The following is a 15186-nucleotide window of genomic DNA, read 5'->3' on the forward strand; positions in this document are numbered from 1 at the left end:
GTCTCTCTTAATATACAATAACAAAGGTTGTGTCCACTTGAGAAGTGGTTATCACAAAGCTGATCTGTTTGCTGCTCCTCAAGTCACATCTCCAAGAGAAAAGCCCTGGCTCCGCTGGAGAGCTGCAAAACCCCAGGTGCCAAAATTTCACTGAGCACCCTGTGAGATGACAAATTTGGCATTAGGTGTGTTTTACTTATCAGCTCCCTTTCCATTTATTAGCACTTAGGCCCAGTGCTCTTTCTTAATGAAAGAGTCAAGGCTGGCCAGCCTGCAATATGGTGATGTATAAACAAACCCAGGATGGCAAATAAAATCAACAAGTCATTAACTGTGAGCCTCTCAATGGCTTTAAAGTGCTTGTGCATTGACACTATAAAATTGCAACTGTTTTAGCTGTTAACAGCCCCCCAGGACACTTGGCTATGGGAAATAAAGGGGATAAAATACCTAAAACCTGTAGCTCTGGAAACACAGATTTTTCCCAGGCTCACTAAAAGGGAACATATTTGTGGAAAATTGCTCAGCTGTCCTATAATGCCATATATAGTGATGACTTTTTGACTGAACAGAGAACTGTAATGCTTTAGCAGCTGACACACCAAGTAAGCCTATGGGTGGAATCTGTTCAAACACAAACCTCTGGTATGGCATTGGGAGGGTCACCCAGATCCATAGAAATGTAGGCACCGCAGGCCAGTTCTTCTCATTCCAAAAACAATGTCTACGGTTGAAACAACTGAATCTCATCCTAGAGGCTCCTAGCTCTCTCCCATAGATATAAATGGATCAATGGTGACTAGGATGAGGCTGCAGGTGTCCACTCTGGAAACGTCTGAATTAGAGGACATGAATCGAGAGAGGGTCTGCATCACATGAGCAACAAGAATTGAGATGTTCCCCTCTGCTCCAGCCAGGATGTGCTTTCTCCATCCTCAGTGGGGAGAAACAGGCAGCTCCAGATGGCAACTCAACCCAAAGGCGACCCAGTACCTTGGTTAAAATGGCATGACCTGCTTCCTGCAGCTGTATCTTTTCCTTCACTGGTGATACAGGCACCATCAGATGACCAGGTTTTATAAGGTGCTTTAAGACACTGCAGCTCCAGATTCAGATGTTTAACTCTAGATGACAACCAATGGTAGGACAAGGGGCAATGGGTTCAAACTGGAACACAAGAGGTTCCACTTAAACCTGAGAAGAAACTTCTTCTCAGTGAGGGTAACACAGCCTGAACAGGCTGCCCAGGGGGGCTGTGGAGTCTCCTTCTCTGCAGACATTCCAACCCGCCTGGACACCTTCCTGTGTAACCTCATCTGGGTGTTCCTGCTCCAGCAGGGGGATTGGACTCGATGAGCTTTCCAGGTCCCTTCCAATCCCTAACATTCTGTGATTCTGTGTGACCCTCAGTGGTCATCTCTATGAGTCACACTATAGAAGGAAGGTTCTTTCATGTCTATGGGAGAATCCAGGGTAATATTTATATTCTTACATAAGGTAACACAAGAGTGTCCTGCTTTCTTTAGCCAGGATGAATCTAGGTTTCTCATCACAACCCCTCCACACCTGCACATCCTCCCCTTCACACAGAGACAGTGCACTTTTCCTGTATGCTTTTCCTACTCCTGCGTGTCTAGAGACATTCATTAGATGAGGGCAACCATCTGTGATCCCCACCAGGTAAGTTCCTATCATCTATTTCTGGTTCAGGGGTTCCCTTGAGAGAAATACGGTTTCTAAGCAGTTAGTACACTGCATATCTCTTCCATGAGCATGTCCAATTTCCATTTGAAGCCATTTGAAACAACCCGAACTGCTTTAAATAGAATGGAAAAAAACCCAAAATTTTGGCTGGGCTAACAACCCCACAACACAGGAAAGTTTCCGCCTGTGTCCCAACTAACACGCAGAGCTCAAGAGCCCAGCTGAACCTATAAGCATCATAGTAAGAAGAAATGGACTACCCCACGTTTCAAGCACGTCTTCACTGCAATACAGGTAGTCTGCATTACTTACAGGACATCCCTGTCATTTTTCCCTACCTGTGCTGACATCTTGAAACCCACCCGCATTTCCATCTCAACTGCACAAGCATAATGCAGTTGATTGCTAACAGCTGCCCAGGTGATCACTGGGAACCTGCAGGTCAAGTATCCCACTTCTGTTTATTATCTTCATGGTAAAATTTGCAGAAGATGGCTGTATTGCACAAGAGGCTGTGCAAGACAGCTCATCCTCACTCTAAAAAGCCCACGGTCACCTCAAGAACCACAGCTTGTCATAGAGTCATACAATAGTGTGGGTTGGGAGGGACCTTCCCAGCTCCCCCAGTGCCACCCCTGCCATGAGCAGGGACATCTTCACCAGCTCAGGTTGCTCAGAGCCCCGTCCAGCCTGGCCTGGGATGTCTCCAGGGATGGTTCATCCACCACCTCTCTGGCCAACCTGGGACAGTGTTTCACCACCCTCACTGTAAAAAATTTCTTCCTCCTTTCTAGCCTGGATCTCTCCTCTTCTAGTTTAAAACCATCACCCCTTGTCCTGTTGTAACAGGTCCTGCTAAAACGTCTGTCCCCATCTTTCTTATAGGCCCCTTTTAAGTACTTTATAGTTTAACAGGCATGGTATCCCATTGCTGTGAGTCTCTGCCCCAGTCCCCCAACTCACTAGTTAACATGGCAATGATTCAAAGACCAGCCACAGCTTTCCAATGGGTGGTGTGCAAGGAGACTGGAAAATCACCGAGTCACTACAAGAAGTAAAGAAACCCAAGGCTGGGTGGCCGAATTTCTGAGGTGCTGAGGAAAAAACAGTAAAAATTAAATTAAAACCATAGCTTTTCAAAGGACTTCAGCACAGCACTGACCAATAAAGCACAAAGAATATCACTGAAGACAAAAGATGCAAAATACACTGAAGGCAAAGTATTAAGAGTTTTAAAGCTGTCACCCCAACAATGCTACAGTTGTGTTTGAGGAGTGATGAATCAGTGATTCACCACTGCTGAGGGTACCTATTTCCATGGAAGTAGACTCAAGGCACCCCTTCAGGAGGTCCACCTGCAAGCACAGAATTTAATCTGCCATTTACAACTCTGGACCCTTTTGTCAAGAATAGCTCTTACAGAAATGTGAGTTCTGGAAAAGCATTCAAGTATCTGAGCACAAACACAAGTACTATAATGCAAAACCAAACCCTTTTGTACAGATTGACTGATAGCTCAGTGTTGCTCTCCACAAATTCATGAGTTGAGCTCTCCCACGCAAACACAGAGCAAGGATGAAGTTACAAGTTATAGCTGAGCCCAATTACTAACGCAGTGCTCTTGGTCACTCCTCTTCCTCCAGCCAGTTCAACTCACAAAGCCAGCAGAAATTATTGACCTTTGTTTTCTGGATTAGCTTCCTGCTGGGTTAGAGAGTTGACTGACTCAGCCCAGGGTGTGATGGGTAGCAGAGGTGGTGCAAGAGAAGAGATGGTATAAAGACAAGTCTCCCATTTTGGCATCACAAAGGAGGTAAAATGGGTCTAGCCCTAATGTGCAACTTCACCATAAGACACAGACTTCTTCTGTTAAGGCTAAACATGACAAGTTAAAGCACCTAATTCCAGAAGAAATCACCAAAAGTTAGCATTTATTTTTCTGTATCTACCATGATGATGGCCAAATTTAGTGCAGTGAATCTTCACCTCTAAGTGCCCATCCCAGAGCGTTACAGAGCATCCAGTCAAACCCACGAGCAGAAGGACAACTTGCGACCAGCTCTCAGTTGGCTGGTCTAGTGTTTGTGAAGCCCTCTCACATGAAGCACTCAAAAAAATTCCGGAGGAATGTTCTGGGAGAGGGTTTCCATTGCTTTTTAGTTAAATTTTGAATAGATGTAGAAGATATCCAGCAGAAGAAAAGCTCAAATTTCCCAACTCATCAACCAAGGGACAGTCTAATGCATAAGACCCAAAAAAGGCCGTCAAGCTGTACAACCATTCCCAACGCTCCTCTGGCAACACAGATGTTCCCACCCCTACCAGTGACCAGTTGGAGGGCTGTACCAGTGAAGACCACCCACAGCAGTGACAGAGAGCTCACCTGAATCAAACTGCTCCATGTCACCATTGGCCGGGCTCTGGCCTTTCTCTGGGGACAGATGCTGGGTCTCTTGCATGGTGGCGATGAAAGACGCCCTTGTCTCCATGGTTCAGAGGAAGAGTCTTTGCCCTCCTAATTCATCCTGCAGCAGCGAGCACCTAGAGGACAAGCTAAAAGAGAAAGAAAAAAAACGAGTGATTTTTTTCTACCCACACCAACTCATTCCCTCGGCCTTTTCTAACAGTTTTCAAATTATCCCATGTCAATTATAACCCTTTGATCCTGCTCTCTCCTCCAAGGTGAAGCTAGTGTTGCATGAGGAACTACAACAAAGGACATCCCCCCTTAGCAGTAATTATATGAAAGCAGCAGTAACAACAATAACAACAAACAAGATAATGAGGTAATAAACTAAAGCCACAGTATTCAACACAAACGATTCACATCTCAAAGCTCAGTCCTTCTCCCTGTATCACCAACACAGAGGGAAGGACCAGCCCATAAGATGGTACAACCTATTCCATGAAAGGCCAACTCAACCACCCTCCAGCAAGTCCAGCTCTTGGCATCCAACTTTTCGATGGCTAACACTGTGTGACTTATATCTCACTCCATAAATATTCAAGCTTCCCAAAGGGGATATATTTGTGACAACGAAACAGAGGAAACACTGAAGGAAGAATACTTGATATAAACAAGAATAACTCTAGAAAATAACAGTTTAGCATGCAAAATGCAGATAACCCCATGAAATAGCATGGGTTGCAACTGTTTTTCTAATGATGACTGACCTAAGGTAACTGCACCAGGCAGCACCATGCAGGGTAGCAAATATTAGCTCAGGTGTAGATTATGTCATGTTGGGTTATGTTGCCAGAGGCGATTCTTCTAGAAGGAGTGAGCACAGTAAATACAAAGTGGAATAAAAACACACGGAGATGAAAAATGATATGAGAAAGGGAATACAGACTGACTAGACCCTGAATCAGACACCAGGGTAAATGAGAACTATATTTCTAGCTACAGTAAGCCACCAAGACAAGCAATGCCCAGAGATACACTCTTAGGAGTAGATTAAAAAGAACTCCAAAGTGAGCTTTTCAGTAAAGCTCTTTGAGTTGGTGATGAATTATGAGGTGTCAAAGGAGGACTGAAAAAGAGAAACCAAGAGCTCGGGTTATGGGCACGGAGGGAACAAGCTATTCTCACAATATACGCTAAAGCAAAGACACATAGTAGGGGAGGTGTGTGTCCAGAATATATGATGTGCAGGACTGGCACTGCTTATTAGTGAGTGAATCCCACTTGCATGACAGAGACGACTATTCCAGCAGCATCGGCACCAAATGCCCTGCAAGAAGCGTGAGTAAAAGCAGGAAAAAAGTTTTACTGCCAGAGGCCAGGCTAAGCAGGAGGTAACAAGACTGTAAAAATATTATGAGGTTTTTTCAACTTTTACTACTCGGGAAGCATATTCAGGATGACTAGATATGACAGTTATAAAATAGAAAGAGGGAAATTTGCTCTGTCATAGCACAGATTTTAAGGCTGTTCCAATGAAAACAGCAAGGAAGAAATGAACATGTGCGAGCGGTTACAGGAGAGACTGAAAAAGATGAGGAGCATGTCAAGTGTAAGTGGAATATCCACTAACTGAACCATGGTGGGACTGTTTGCTGGAGTGATAACAACAGCATCACAGCGACTGCAATTAAACCACGCTAAAACCATGGGTGTTTCACAAATCATCACTGGTAAAAGCAAATTACCAAGGCCAGTGATACAACAGAGACTGTAAAGCAATTCAGTGCAACATGCTTTCTGCTCTCTTTGCAAAATGCTTAGTATACTTGAAGCATTCCATAAATAATAACAATCATTTCCCCACTGCAATGGCCACTACAGCACTTCATCTTTATTCTTTTTTGTCGTAAGCCTTACTAATGAATTAATGTGTATTATATACTATGAGTATTTTGAGTGCCGCTAACCTCAGAACATATATCTCATTCATCCCCAGTGTATATTAAGTTTCAATTAACTATGAAACTAGAAGCAATCAGTCTACGGAAAGTCAAAAAAAAAAACCCACTTCTCCTTTGGTAGTGAAAACTTGTGTAAATATCATTAATAATAAATTGGTTAAGTATCAGGATCTTACATGAAGCTCGTTAAATGTGAGAGGAGGGGAGGTTTTAGCAGAAGTTAAACCTCGGGTGGATTCAGCTGTTTTCACTTTTGCCTAGGACATGACAATGTTGGAAGGTAATCTTGATCTATTTAAAAAAAAATTCAAAAATCAGATAGAAACTGAGAGATCAATTTAAACACAACAAATAATAATCTTAAACAGAACTCAGGGGTAACAATATAAACACCAAGAAGAAAGATAAGTTATTTGGTAGCGTAGTTAAATCTTGTGATGCTCCTGTGATGTTGATAAGACAAAGTTATGAACTGATAAAAAGCTGAACGTGTCCAATCAGACAACAACAGTATCTGCTGTTTCTTACACAGTCAAGCCCCAAATCCGCTACCAGGCCCATGAGAACAGCCCGTTCCCCTGGGTCAAAGAATTTCTCATCAGAAATAGAAAATGGATGGAAAAACCACCTGAGGTATTCACAACATGGCTGGAATCCATCCTCAGTGGCCACGTCTGGGCTGGGCTTGACCCCACTTTGATTCGAAGGGGGCAATGCAGACTCTCCTAGCCAGATTCAGCAATGTCATCAACATTTTTGTTTAACAGAATCACAGAATTCATCAAATCATTTTGGTTGGAAAAGACCTTTAAGATCATGGAGTCCAACACCGCCAAGTCCACCTCTAAACCATGTCCCTAAGAACCTCATCTGCCTGTCTTTTAAACACCTCCAGGGATGGCAACTGAGGTTTGTTTAACTCTATTTTAATGTCTTTTTTGCTTGAGCTGTGGACAACTTACTGTTTTTGAAATGTCATCCCAAGAAAACTGGATCTGTCAGAGGCTATAGCTTATCTTCTTATTTTGGAAATAAATGACCTCCTATCATAAATTGTAAACTAGTTAAGCATTTTCCTAATACTATGTGACAACGAGACAAAACTCCAATGCAAACATAAGCTTCAAGATAGCTCTGAGTCTTGGTGTTGGTATAACTAACTAGTAAAGAAAGCTGACATACGGTATTAATTTTTCATTTCTTATTAATTGCTGCTAATTAACACTTCAAACAGAGTCCCCAGCCCTACTGTTAACAGTAGCATGCCGACTGGCCTACAATCATCAACGTTAAACCAGCAACACACACCACTGTACTTGGATTTCTCTGTCAATCTGAAGAAATGTATGTCCACTGGAAACCAAATGAAGGACCACAAGACACATTACCAGCCTCTAAGCTAAGGGAGGGGAAAAAGCAGCAAGAGAGGCTCAAGGTGACACTACACTAGGCAGGAACACAAAGAAATAATATTATGAAATGCATTTGAAAGAGCAGGGAGGGGGAAAATTCCCTGTTTTCAGATCCCTTGTTCATTCTTTCTGCACAGTGGTGGTTCAAACCCATCCCATTCTTCCCCCACGCAGCTCCCACTCCCCTGGTATTTAATTCAGATCCAGACTCTTAATTCACAAGCAGAAAAAGCCAGCCAATATTAAAAAAATTTAAAAACCTCTTTTATTTCCTTCTTCCCATGGCTGTCAGTCTCAGCCGCACCATTATCTCAAACATGCTGCCTTGTCATCTCTATCAATATTGGCTCTTTGTGTAAGTGCCGGCGTTGGCTTCCTCGCACCATTTTACATTTCTCGTCTACTGTCGACTTCATCCTGGTTTTCCTTCCTTTGGAGTAAGTCCCCTTTGTAAGTCAGTCCTTTGGAGAGGTCCCCTACCCACACACAAAATTCAGCACCACAGGGATCTCCCTTATTGTTATTCCTGAAAAACTTACTTTCTCCCTCCAACGCATGCTTGGTTAATTGGGATTGACATTAAAAAGACAAGATGCGGGAAGAGAAGATGCAAAAATATTCCTACATCCTTGAAAGCTCCTGTCTGGATAGTGCATCAGTTGTGCCATTGTACCACTGAGTCCTGAATGGTAGAGAAGGAGAAATCCCCCCGTGTTCCCAATGATCTGGCCCCTGCCTCCAATATTTAGTAACATTCATTGATTTGAGATGATCCCACCTCTCAATAAGGAGCCACTTGATGAGTACAGCAGGGCTGCCAGCATGACCCCATGTCCTTGGTGAAGAGCCCCTACCAAGGACGTGGTTGATGGGAAGGTGGGCCCATGGGCAGCTCCAGGGCTCACCGCGGTTCCAGAGCTCAACCCTAAGTTATGTTGGGATATCAGGACTCTGCATTTATTTCTTCCGCCAAGTTGGACGGAAGCTGAGTAGGGGTGGCCCCAGCAGACCTTTGTGGTGAATGAATCTGCTAGTTTCACCCAACCCCCCCAAAGCCAGGAGCAACCACAAGCGATTTCACGTAGTCTTTACCATCTTCAAGCCTTTTGCAGGACCATGAGTGAAAAAGCCACTGCAAAGCGACCAGTGAAACCATTTTGAAAAAACGGGACCAGATCTACCAGCCTGAACAATTAGGAAATTGCAGGAAATGGTGCTGAGGCTCTCAGGAAGCAGGACAGGACCATGCTGAGACCTGCCCTGCCTCAACCTGATCCCAGAGATGAGATGGTCATTCCAGTTGTCTCCTCTTCCATCCTACTTCCAGAACGTGACTTTTTTTATGTCCCTGCTAACACCCCCCATCTGGCCAAATGGCTTTACATGAGGTAAAACAGAGGCACCTAGGCCTGAGCAGATGGAGCAAAAGCCTAGACGGGACACAGATGATACCAGACCAGGTCCTGACTCCATTGTTGACTTCACCTCGGGGTTTTCCAGCACAGCAAATCCCCATGGAACAGCACTACAAGAAACAATGCCCACCAAACATACCCACCTCAGGTGGGATTTGCGTCACCTAGCTAACCTAGAGAAAGCACTTCCAAAGGACGATTTTCGTGGTCTAAGTCAGACACCCAAAATTCAGATGAGATGAATGACCCTCAGGGAGTGCCTGGGCTTGCACAGCACCTGTTAAGATTTTAGATACCCAAATTTGCCAGCAAACAAACTGAAGAAGTGAGATGCTCAGATGCCGTATGTTACTGACCCTGTATGTGGAGCAGGGTGAAGGGGAACTCAGACCTCTGGAACTAGAGCTAGGATGCATGAGTTGGCCACCACAAGACTGAATCATCCTCTCCCTCCTCAGTTGACCCACCAAGGCATCTTCTCACCCATGGGACACAATACGAGATCAGGCATCATCTAAGAGTCAAGGCAAAAAACACCAACTTGATATCCTGCCCACCCTCAAGCGTTCTTCTCCATGGCATCTCCTTTCTCTTTTGAGACTCCAACCTCCATCAGGAGGGCCTGACCCAATGTTGTGCTCTTTCAGTCTCTGTTTGCCTCCACTGGCATAGCCTGGAGATACTCATGTCCCAGTGGATCCCAGTAAAGACTGAGATCAGTCTTCCCAACAGCCACATTGCAAATCATAACACACACAACCTCTGATTTTTACAGCTCAAAGCAAGTCAACAGTGGTGCCGAGTCTCAAAGTCCATCGTTTGCTTTAAGCAATTAAGGTAACCTTTGCCAATGCTCAGAGACCACCTCCAAGAGCATGCAGGCAATGTAAAGCCATAAATGTAGTCTCCAGCTCCCCAAAAAAGCTACTTCCTGGGCAATGCTGCAAATCATCTCACTGCATTTAACACGAGGATGCACGGGACTAACACTGTGGCTAGAAGGAAGTCCTGTCCCCTAGACAGAGGTCCCTAAATACAACAATATTTCACGCAGGATTGCTGGTGGCAGTCTGCCACAATATTTACACCCCCTGAGCATCTGCACAATGCAAACGGAGGCTCATTTGGAAGGGCTATTGAACACATCAACAAACAATTTCACCTCCTAGAGAAAGAGCCTGTCTCTCTTTGCAGACAAAGTACCAGTTGGAAACTTTTTAAGGATCACTTCTTCCAAATTCCAGTCCTTCTTTATTATTATTTATTGGAGACTTTCCCTCACCAAATGTTTTCACTTATATCAAGTCACAATTTCTTTTATATTGAACACCCCCGCAGGATTTCATTAGGAGCAAATTACTGCTTTGCACAGGGCTGTGTTGGTTCAGATGTACTCCGGGGTGGAAGAAACAAATCCCGTCTAATCCAGAGAACCAAGAGTCTTCAAAATATTCAAATATATATTCCACTAGGCTAGGCTGGATGGGGCTTTGAGCAACCCGTTCTAGTGGAAGGTGTCCCTGCCCACAGCAAGGGGGTTGGAAATAGATGATCTTTAAGGTCGCTTCCAACCCAAACCATTCTATGATGTAAAACACAGCTGAACGGGGAAAGAGTATAATCTCTTTTCCATGTTCTCAGTGGATCAAAGAGGAAGGCTTGGATTTAAACTGAAGGAGGGGATATTTGATTTGGGCATGAGAAGAAATCACTCATAATGGATCTGGTGAAGAAGTGGGACAGACTGTGGGAAGGGCACAGAGCCTTGCTTTTTGGAGGGGTTAGGAAGCTGATCTGTCCAGAACAGATCTCGGCACAGTTAATCCTGCCCTGAGTTAAGAGATGGTCTATACAAGCCACGGAGGTCACTTCCAGCCCTCCTGCTCCAGCCACTCTTTCTGCTCCTGAAGTCAAGCATCAGTTTCATTTGTGCAGCAGCACATAATGTAAATGACTAAGCCTGGAGGGAAAACTTGCAAAAATGGGAAACTAGGGAACAATCAGAGAAAGGAAGGTCTGGATGGTCTGGTCCACCCCTAAGGGGAAGAAAGACAGGAACCAAACTCCTCTGAAGACACATGATGGATAAGGGTTTATGTGAGATGGTGACAGCTCTTTTGTAACTCAGCAGGTCCTTGCTCTGCTCTCTTCTTGCACTGGTACCGAATGCCTCATGCTTTTTACACCGACAGAGACAGACCTGCTGCACAAGGCAATTTTCTCATCCTCCCTACCTGGCACACCCCAGAGTCCAGGATACACACAGAGATAAGCAGCAGTAAAATAAGATAACAGAAAGTAAAATGCACCTAATTACAGAAAGTAACTTGTTTGCAGTGAAAATCCCTGCAGAGTTAGGGAAGAAAAAAAAATGAGAGAGATGACAGGCAGGCACACAGATGTCTGACTGAGGTACACATCCCACTCTTAGCTGCCCTATGTCTAAATACAACCTGAGGATCTAGAGTTGGACTTAAAGCAAAAAGCTGCCAAAAACTTCACCAAGGACTAGATCAAACCTCTAAAATTAAAAATACTTTTTCATTCAATTTCCCTTCTATACAGCAATGCAATAAGGCATTGCTGCCACACCTGTACCCCGTCATCGCCCCTTCTAACCCTCCACGTCCCCACCGCGAGCATCCCATGCAGCACATGTGCATGGCGCAATCTTGTCCTCCGTTCCCACATCACCTGGCTGGGAAAAGCTCCCAGATTCAGATGCCAACAGCAGGATCTGGCCCAAAACCACCCTCTGGTGCTGCCACAGACTGCCAGGCCAGGCGAGCGGGTGCCTCTCCCTTGCCCTGCGCTTGTGTTACTGATGCTCATCCAAGTAGCTGTAAAATCCCTGCCTGTCACAGCACGGATGTTTTACATCCTCTGTGCACAGATATAAATGTCAGCATAAGGTGCCAGGCCGGGGAGAGGGAGGTCGACAGGTACTAAACTGTCTCAGTTCCAGCTGTTCTGTCACCTCCTAGGTGGCTGTCACCTTCTCCATGATTCAACAGGCTATTTCCATGATGTAGCTCTGCGTTGGCAAAGCACTTCTACCTCTGCTAAGGATCGAACGTACAACAACCACTTTGGGAATATGGCATGTTTAAGATTAGGCATCTTCTAAAGCTCTCAGATGAATCCTCCTATAAGGACAGGTTGAGAGAGTTGGGGTGTTCAGCCTGGAGAAGAAAAGCTCCAGGGAGACTTTATTGCAGCCTTTCTGTACTTAAAAGAGGCCGATAAGAAAGATGGGGCCTATTGTGATAGGACAAGGGGTGATGGTTTTAAACTAAAGGAGGGGAGATTCAGGCCAGACATGAGGAAGACATTTTTGACACCAAAGGTGGTGAGAGCCTGTCCCAGGTTCCCAGAGAGGTGGTGGATGAACCATCCCTGGAGACATCCCAGGCCAGGCTGGACGGGGCTCTGAGCAACTTGAGCTGGTGACGATGTCCCTGCTCATGGCTGGGGTGGCACCAGATGAGCTTTGAAGGTCCCTTCCAACCCAAACTATTCTGTGATTCTATTAATATGATCAAGGGCACGAAGAATGAATCAATATCCCCAGTGCTCTCTAAAACAGACCAAAAAATGTGCAGGTTTGCACAGTGGCAACATCAACCATCTGCAATGCCTTGTCTTCTCCCACCTCCATGCTTGAAACAGAGCTGATATGAGGAAGCCTTAGATGGGTAACACAAACATGCACGGCTACGTATCATCCCTACACATCTCATGTGATGCTCTTCATCTCCAAACACCAGCCATGTGAATCAAAAAAAAAATCATTCAGGCCCCCTGAATGGGACCAATCAGCCAAGTGATAGAAGTCGCCCACTGGGAAACATAAAACACTATTTTCATGGACTTAATTTAGGGCCCAATTCAGAAGTCCCTCATCAGCCAAAACTCCCATCTCCTGGGGCAATCAGTTCTGCCTTCTATGTTGCGGCGTTTTGCTGTAGTCGGAGCTGTTTTCCAAAAAAAACACACAACATGCAGACCAGAATCCAGGAAACATCTGCCATCTGATACCAACACTTTTTAGGAAAAAAATGACATTTTAGGTCTTGGCACTGTTTGCTTCATTTAAGCAGCACAGTTGATCAGCATTTGGGCTTAGTCCTACATACATTTACATCCCTCTCAGCACTTTTCATCCAGAAGCAGCTTCGCCGACTGGCAGGATATGCCAAAAAAAAAAGATATCCAGCCCTCACAGCCACCTCCTGCCACCCCTTGGTACATCAGCAGAAAGAGAAGGACCCTTCACTTTACCAAGGGCACATGAGGGCAGCCAGGAGACCCCTGCCAAGGTCCATCCAGAAGCAAATTCCACAAGACATCTGAACCCAGAGCCCTGCAAGTCACATTCATGGTGTTAATTCCACCCTGTTTCTCTAAGACAAGACAAATTGGACTCCCTTTCGTTCCACAAGTGGCCTCTAAGAGGTGCCATGGTGCACATGTGAGCTGCTCCAGGACATCCAGGTTTTAATGTCCCACCACCACTTATACAATGGTACATCATGGAGCCTGGTCCTACACCTGCACTGAGCTCCCACCCTGGACCCTGCTCAAAATATCATCCAAGAAACAGTTAAATATTATATCTTTGTGTTCTTTCTTTAAAGGGATAATTTTAATGCATCCAGGAAAGCTATTGCTTTCCACCCAAAAGTCTCCGCAAGAGACTTACGACTCCTTAGACTTTAAGGATCCTCAGCCCATGGTCATCTTGCCTGATCTCCTACGTGGCAAGGGCAGACAATAATGTCACCTCCCGGATTTTAGTGGAGGGAATCTGTCTTCCTTGCTAAGCAACTAAACACAAAACTTCTCAATAACTTACATTCAAACTGGGTCTCAGGACTTTACCCAGGAAAATAGGACTCCCTTTGCACAAGCCAGCCCAGAGATGTTAAAGGTATTAATCATGAAAGAAATTGTGGTTGATAGTAAAAATAGCAAGGATCCTACACATGCCTTTTTTTAAGCCTCACAGCTACTCAGAAATGATCTCTCAGTCAGCCGTCAAAACCTGCTTGGGTTTTGTTCTGTTTTGTTTCTATTTCTTTATTATTAATATTTCATTCTAGAGCAAATGCTTCTGATTCATAAAAATGGAATAACTGTGAGAACACTTTCCAAACCAGGCCTCTCAAGAATGCTTTGTTTAGGTCTTGCAAAAGGCCAATGCCAAAATAAACTTTTTCAGGAGTTTTTTTAATGCCAGTGACAGAGTCTTTACTCCTATTTCTCTATTTCCCTGTTTTGAAACTCAAACATTTTTAATCACTGTAGATACATTTTTAATCACCTGAGATACACAAAAAGCCAAGAGAAATCTGGCAGAAAACCCATAAGATGGATTTGACTGGTTTCATCAGAGATGACTATTGTGCAAAGATCAACAGTTTCAAATTGTGAGATTTAAATATTGACAAGGCACCATCAGCTACTCTAATCCTAAAAAAACTTGCTCCTGAAGACCGGCACATTACAGTGACAGAACCAAGTCAGTATTTGCAAACAGCATCACTATTAACATTCATTTTCAGCACTAAGGACCCTGCTGCACCAGCTAATATACTCTGTATGTGTCAATGAGCAAGGACCTCTGATACCTCTATCACCTTTAGGTCACCTAAAATGTGGTCCCGCTGGTCACCACATTAATTTTCTCTGTGCATCTCCAAAAGCTTTGGCTTTTGCTTCAAGTGTGGGCTGTTTATCCCAGGTTTTGGGGCTTTCCACAACTCTTTGACATTGTCATGTGGACACAGTCAGGGACCAGCCACCTCCTTCAACCACCACCACCCTTGAACCCCCCAAAGCTGCTTTCCACACCTCCCTTTACCCCACACCAACCTGAATTTAGCAAAAGGTCCTTAAAGAACCAAGACAGCACCTTCTCTATCATGCCCTGTCCTTCAGCAAGGAAATGTCACGTCCCCTCACTGATGCTGTCATTATATCATCCCAGCAACCCCATGGCTGCAAACAGGCCAGAAACAGTGATCCAAAATACTTCTACATATTTAACAGGCCAGCAGCACAAGCCCAGGGTGTGGGGAAAAGCAACCCTAGTTTAAAGAGTTGACAGTCACAGCGTTTATTCTGTTTCTAGTAACACTACCATAAAGTTTTCATAAATGCTACATTAAAACATCAACTTTCTGTCCAGCCAGTCAATTATCGCTCATACTCACAGCTATATACTTTCTCCCACAGATGTTCTTACATCTGTGTGAAACACTCCACCTCTGCAACATCCTTATGAC

The 15186-nt window shown here is 44.5% G+C and overlaps 1 protein-coding gene across 1 annotated transcript in view; it reads right to left on the reverse strand.

The window, feature by feature from the left end:
- SFMBT2 (Scm like with four mbt domains 2) overlaps positions 1–4193 on the reverse strand; it is a gene marked incomplete at its 5' end in the record, with an annotated part of 107840 nt that extends 103647 nt beyond the window's left edge. The window contains one exon of the mRNA XM_082076069.1: positions 4088–4193. Within this exon, the coding sequence (XP_081932195.1) occupies positions 4088–4193 (106 nt within the window). The remainder of the gene's footprint in view (positions 1–4087) is intronic.
- Between the last annotated feature and the right edge of the window lie 10993 nt (positions 4194–15186).

This window comes from Streptopelia decaocto (assembly GCF_964273445.1).
Source record: "Streptopelia decaocto genome assembly, chromosome: 1".
NCBI classification, from domain to species: Eukaryota; Metazoa; Chordata; class Aves; order Columbiformes; family Columbidae; genus Streptopelia; species Streptopelia decaocto.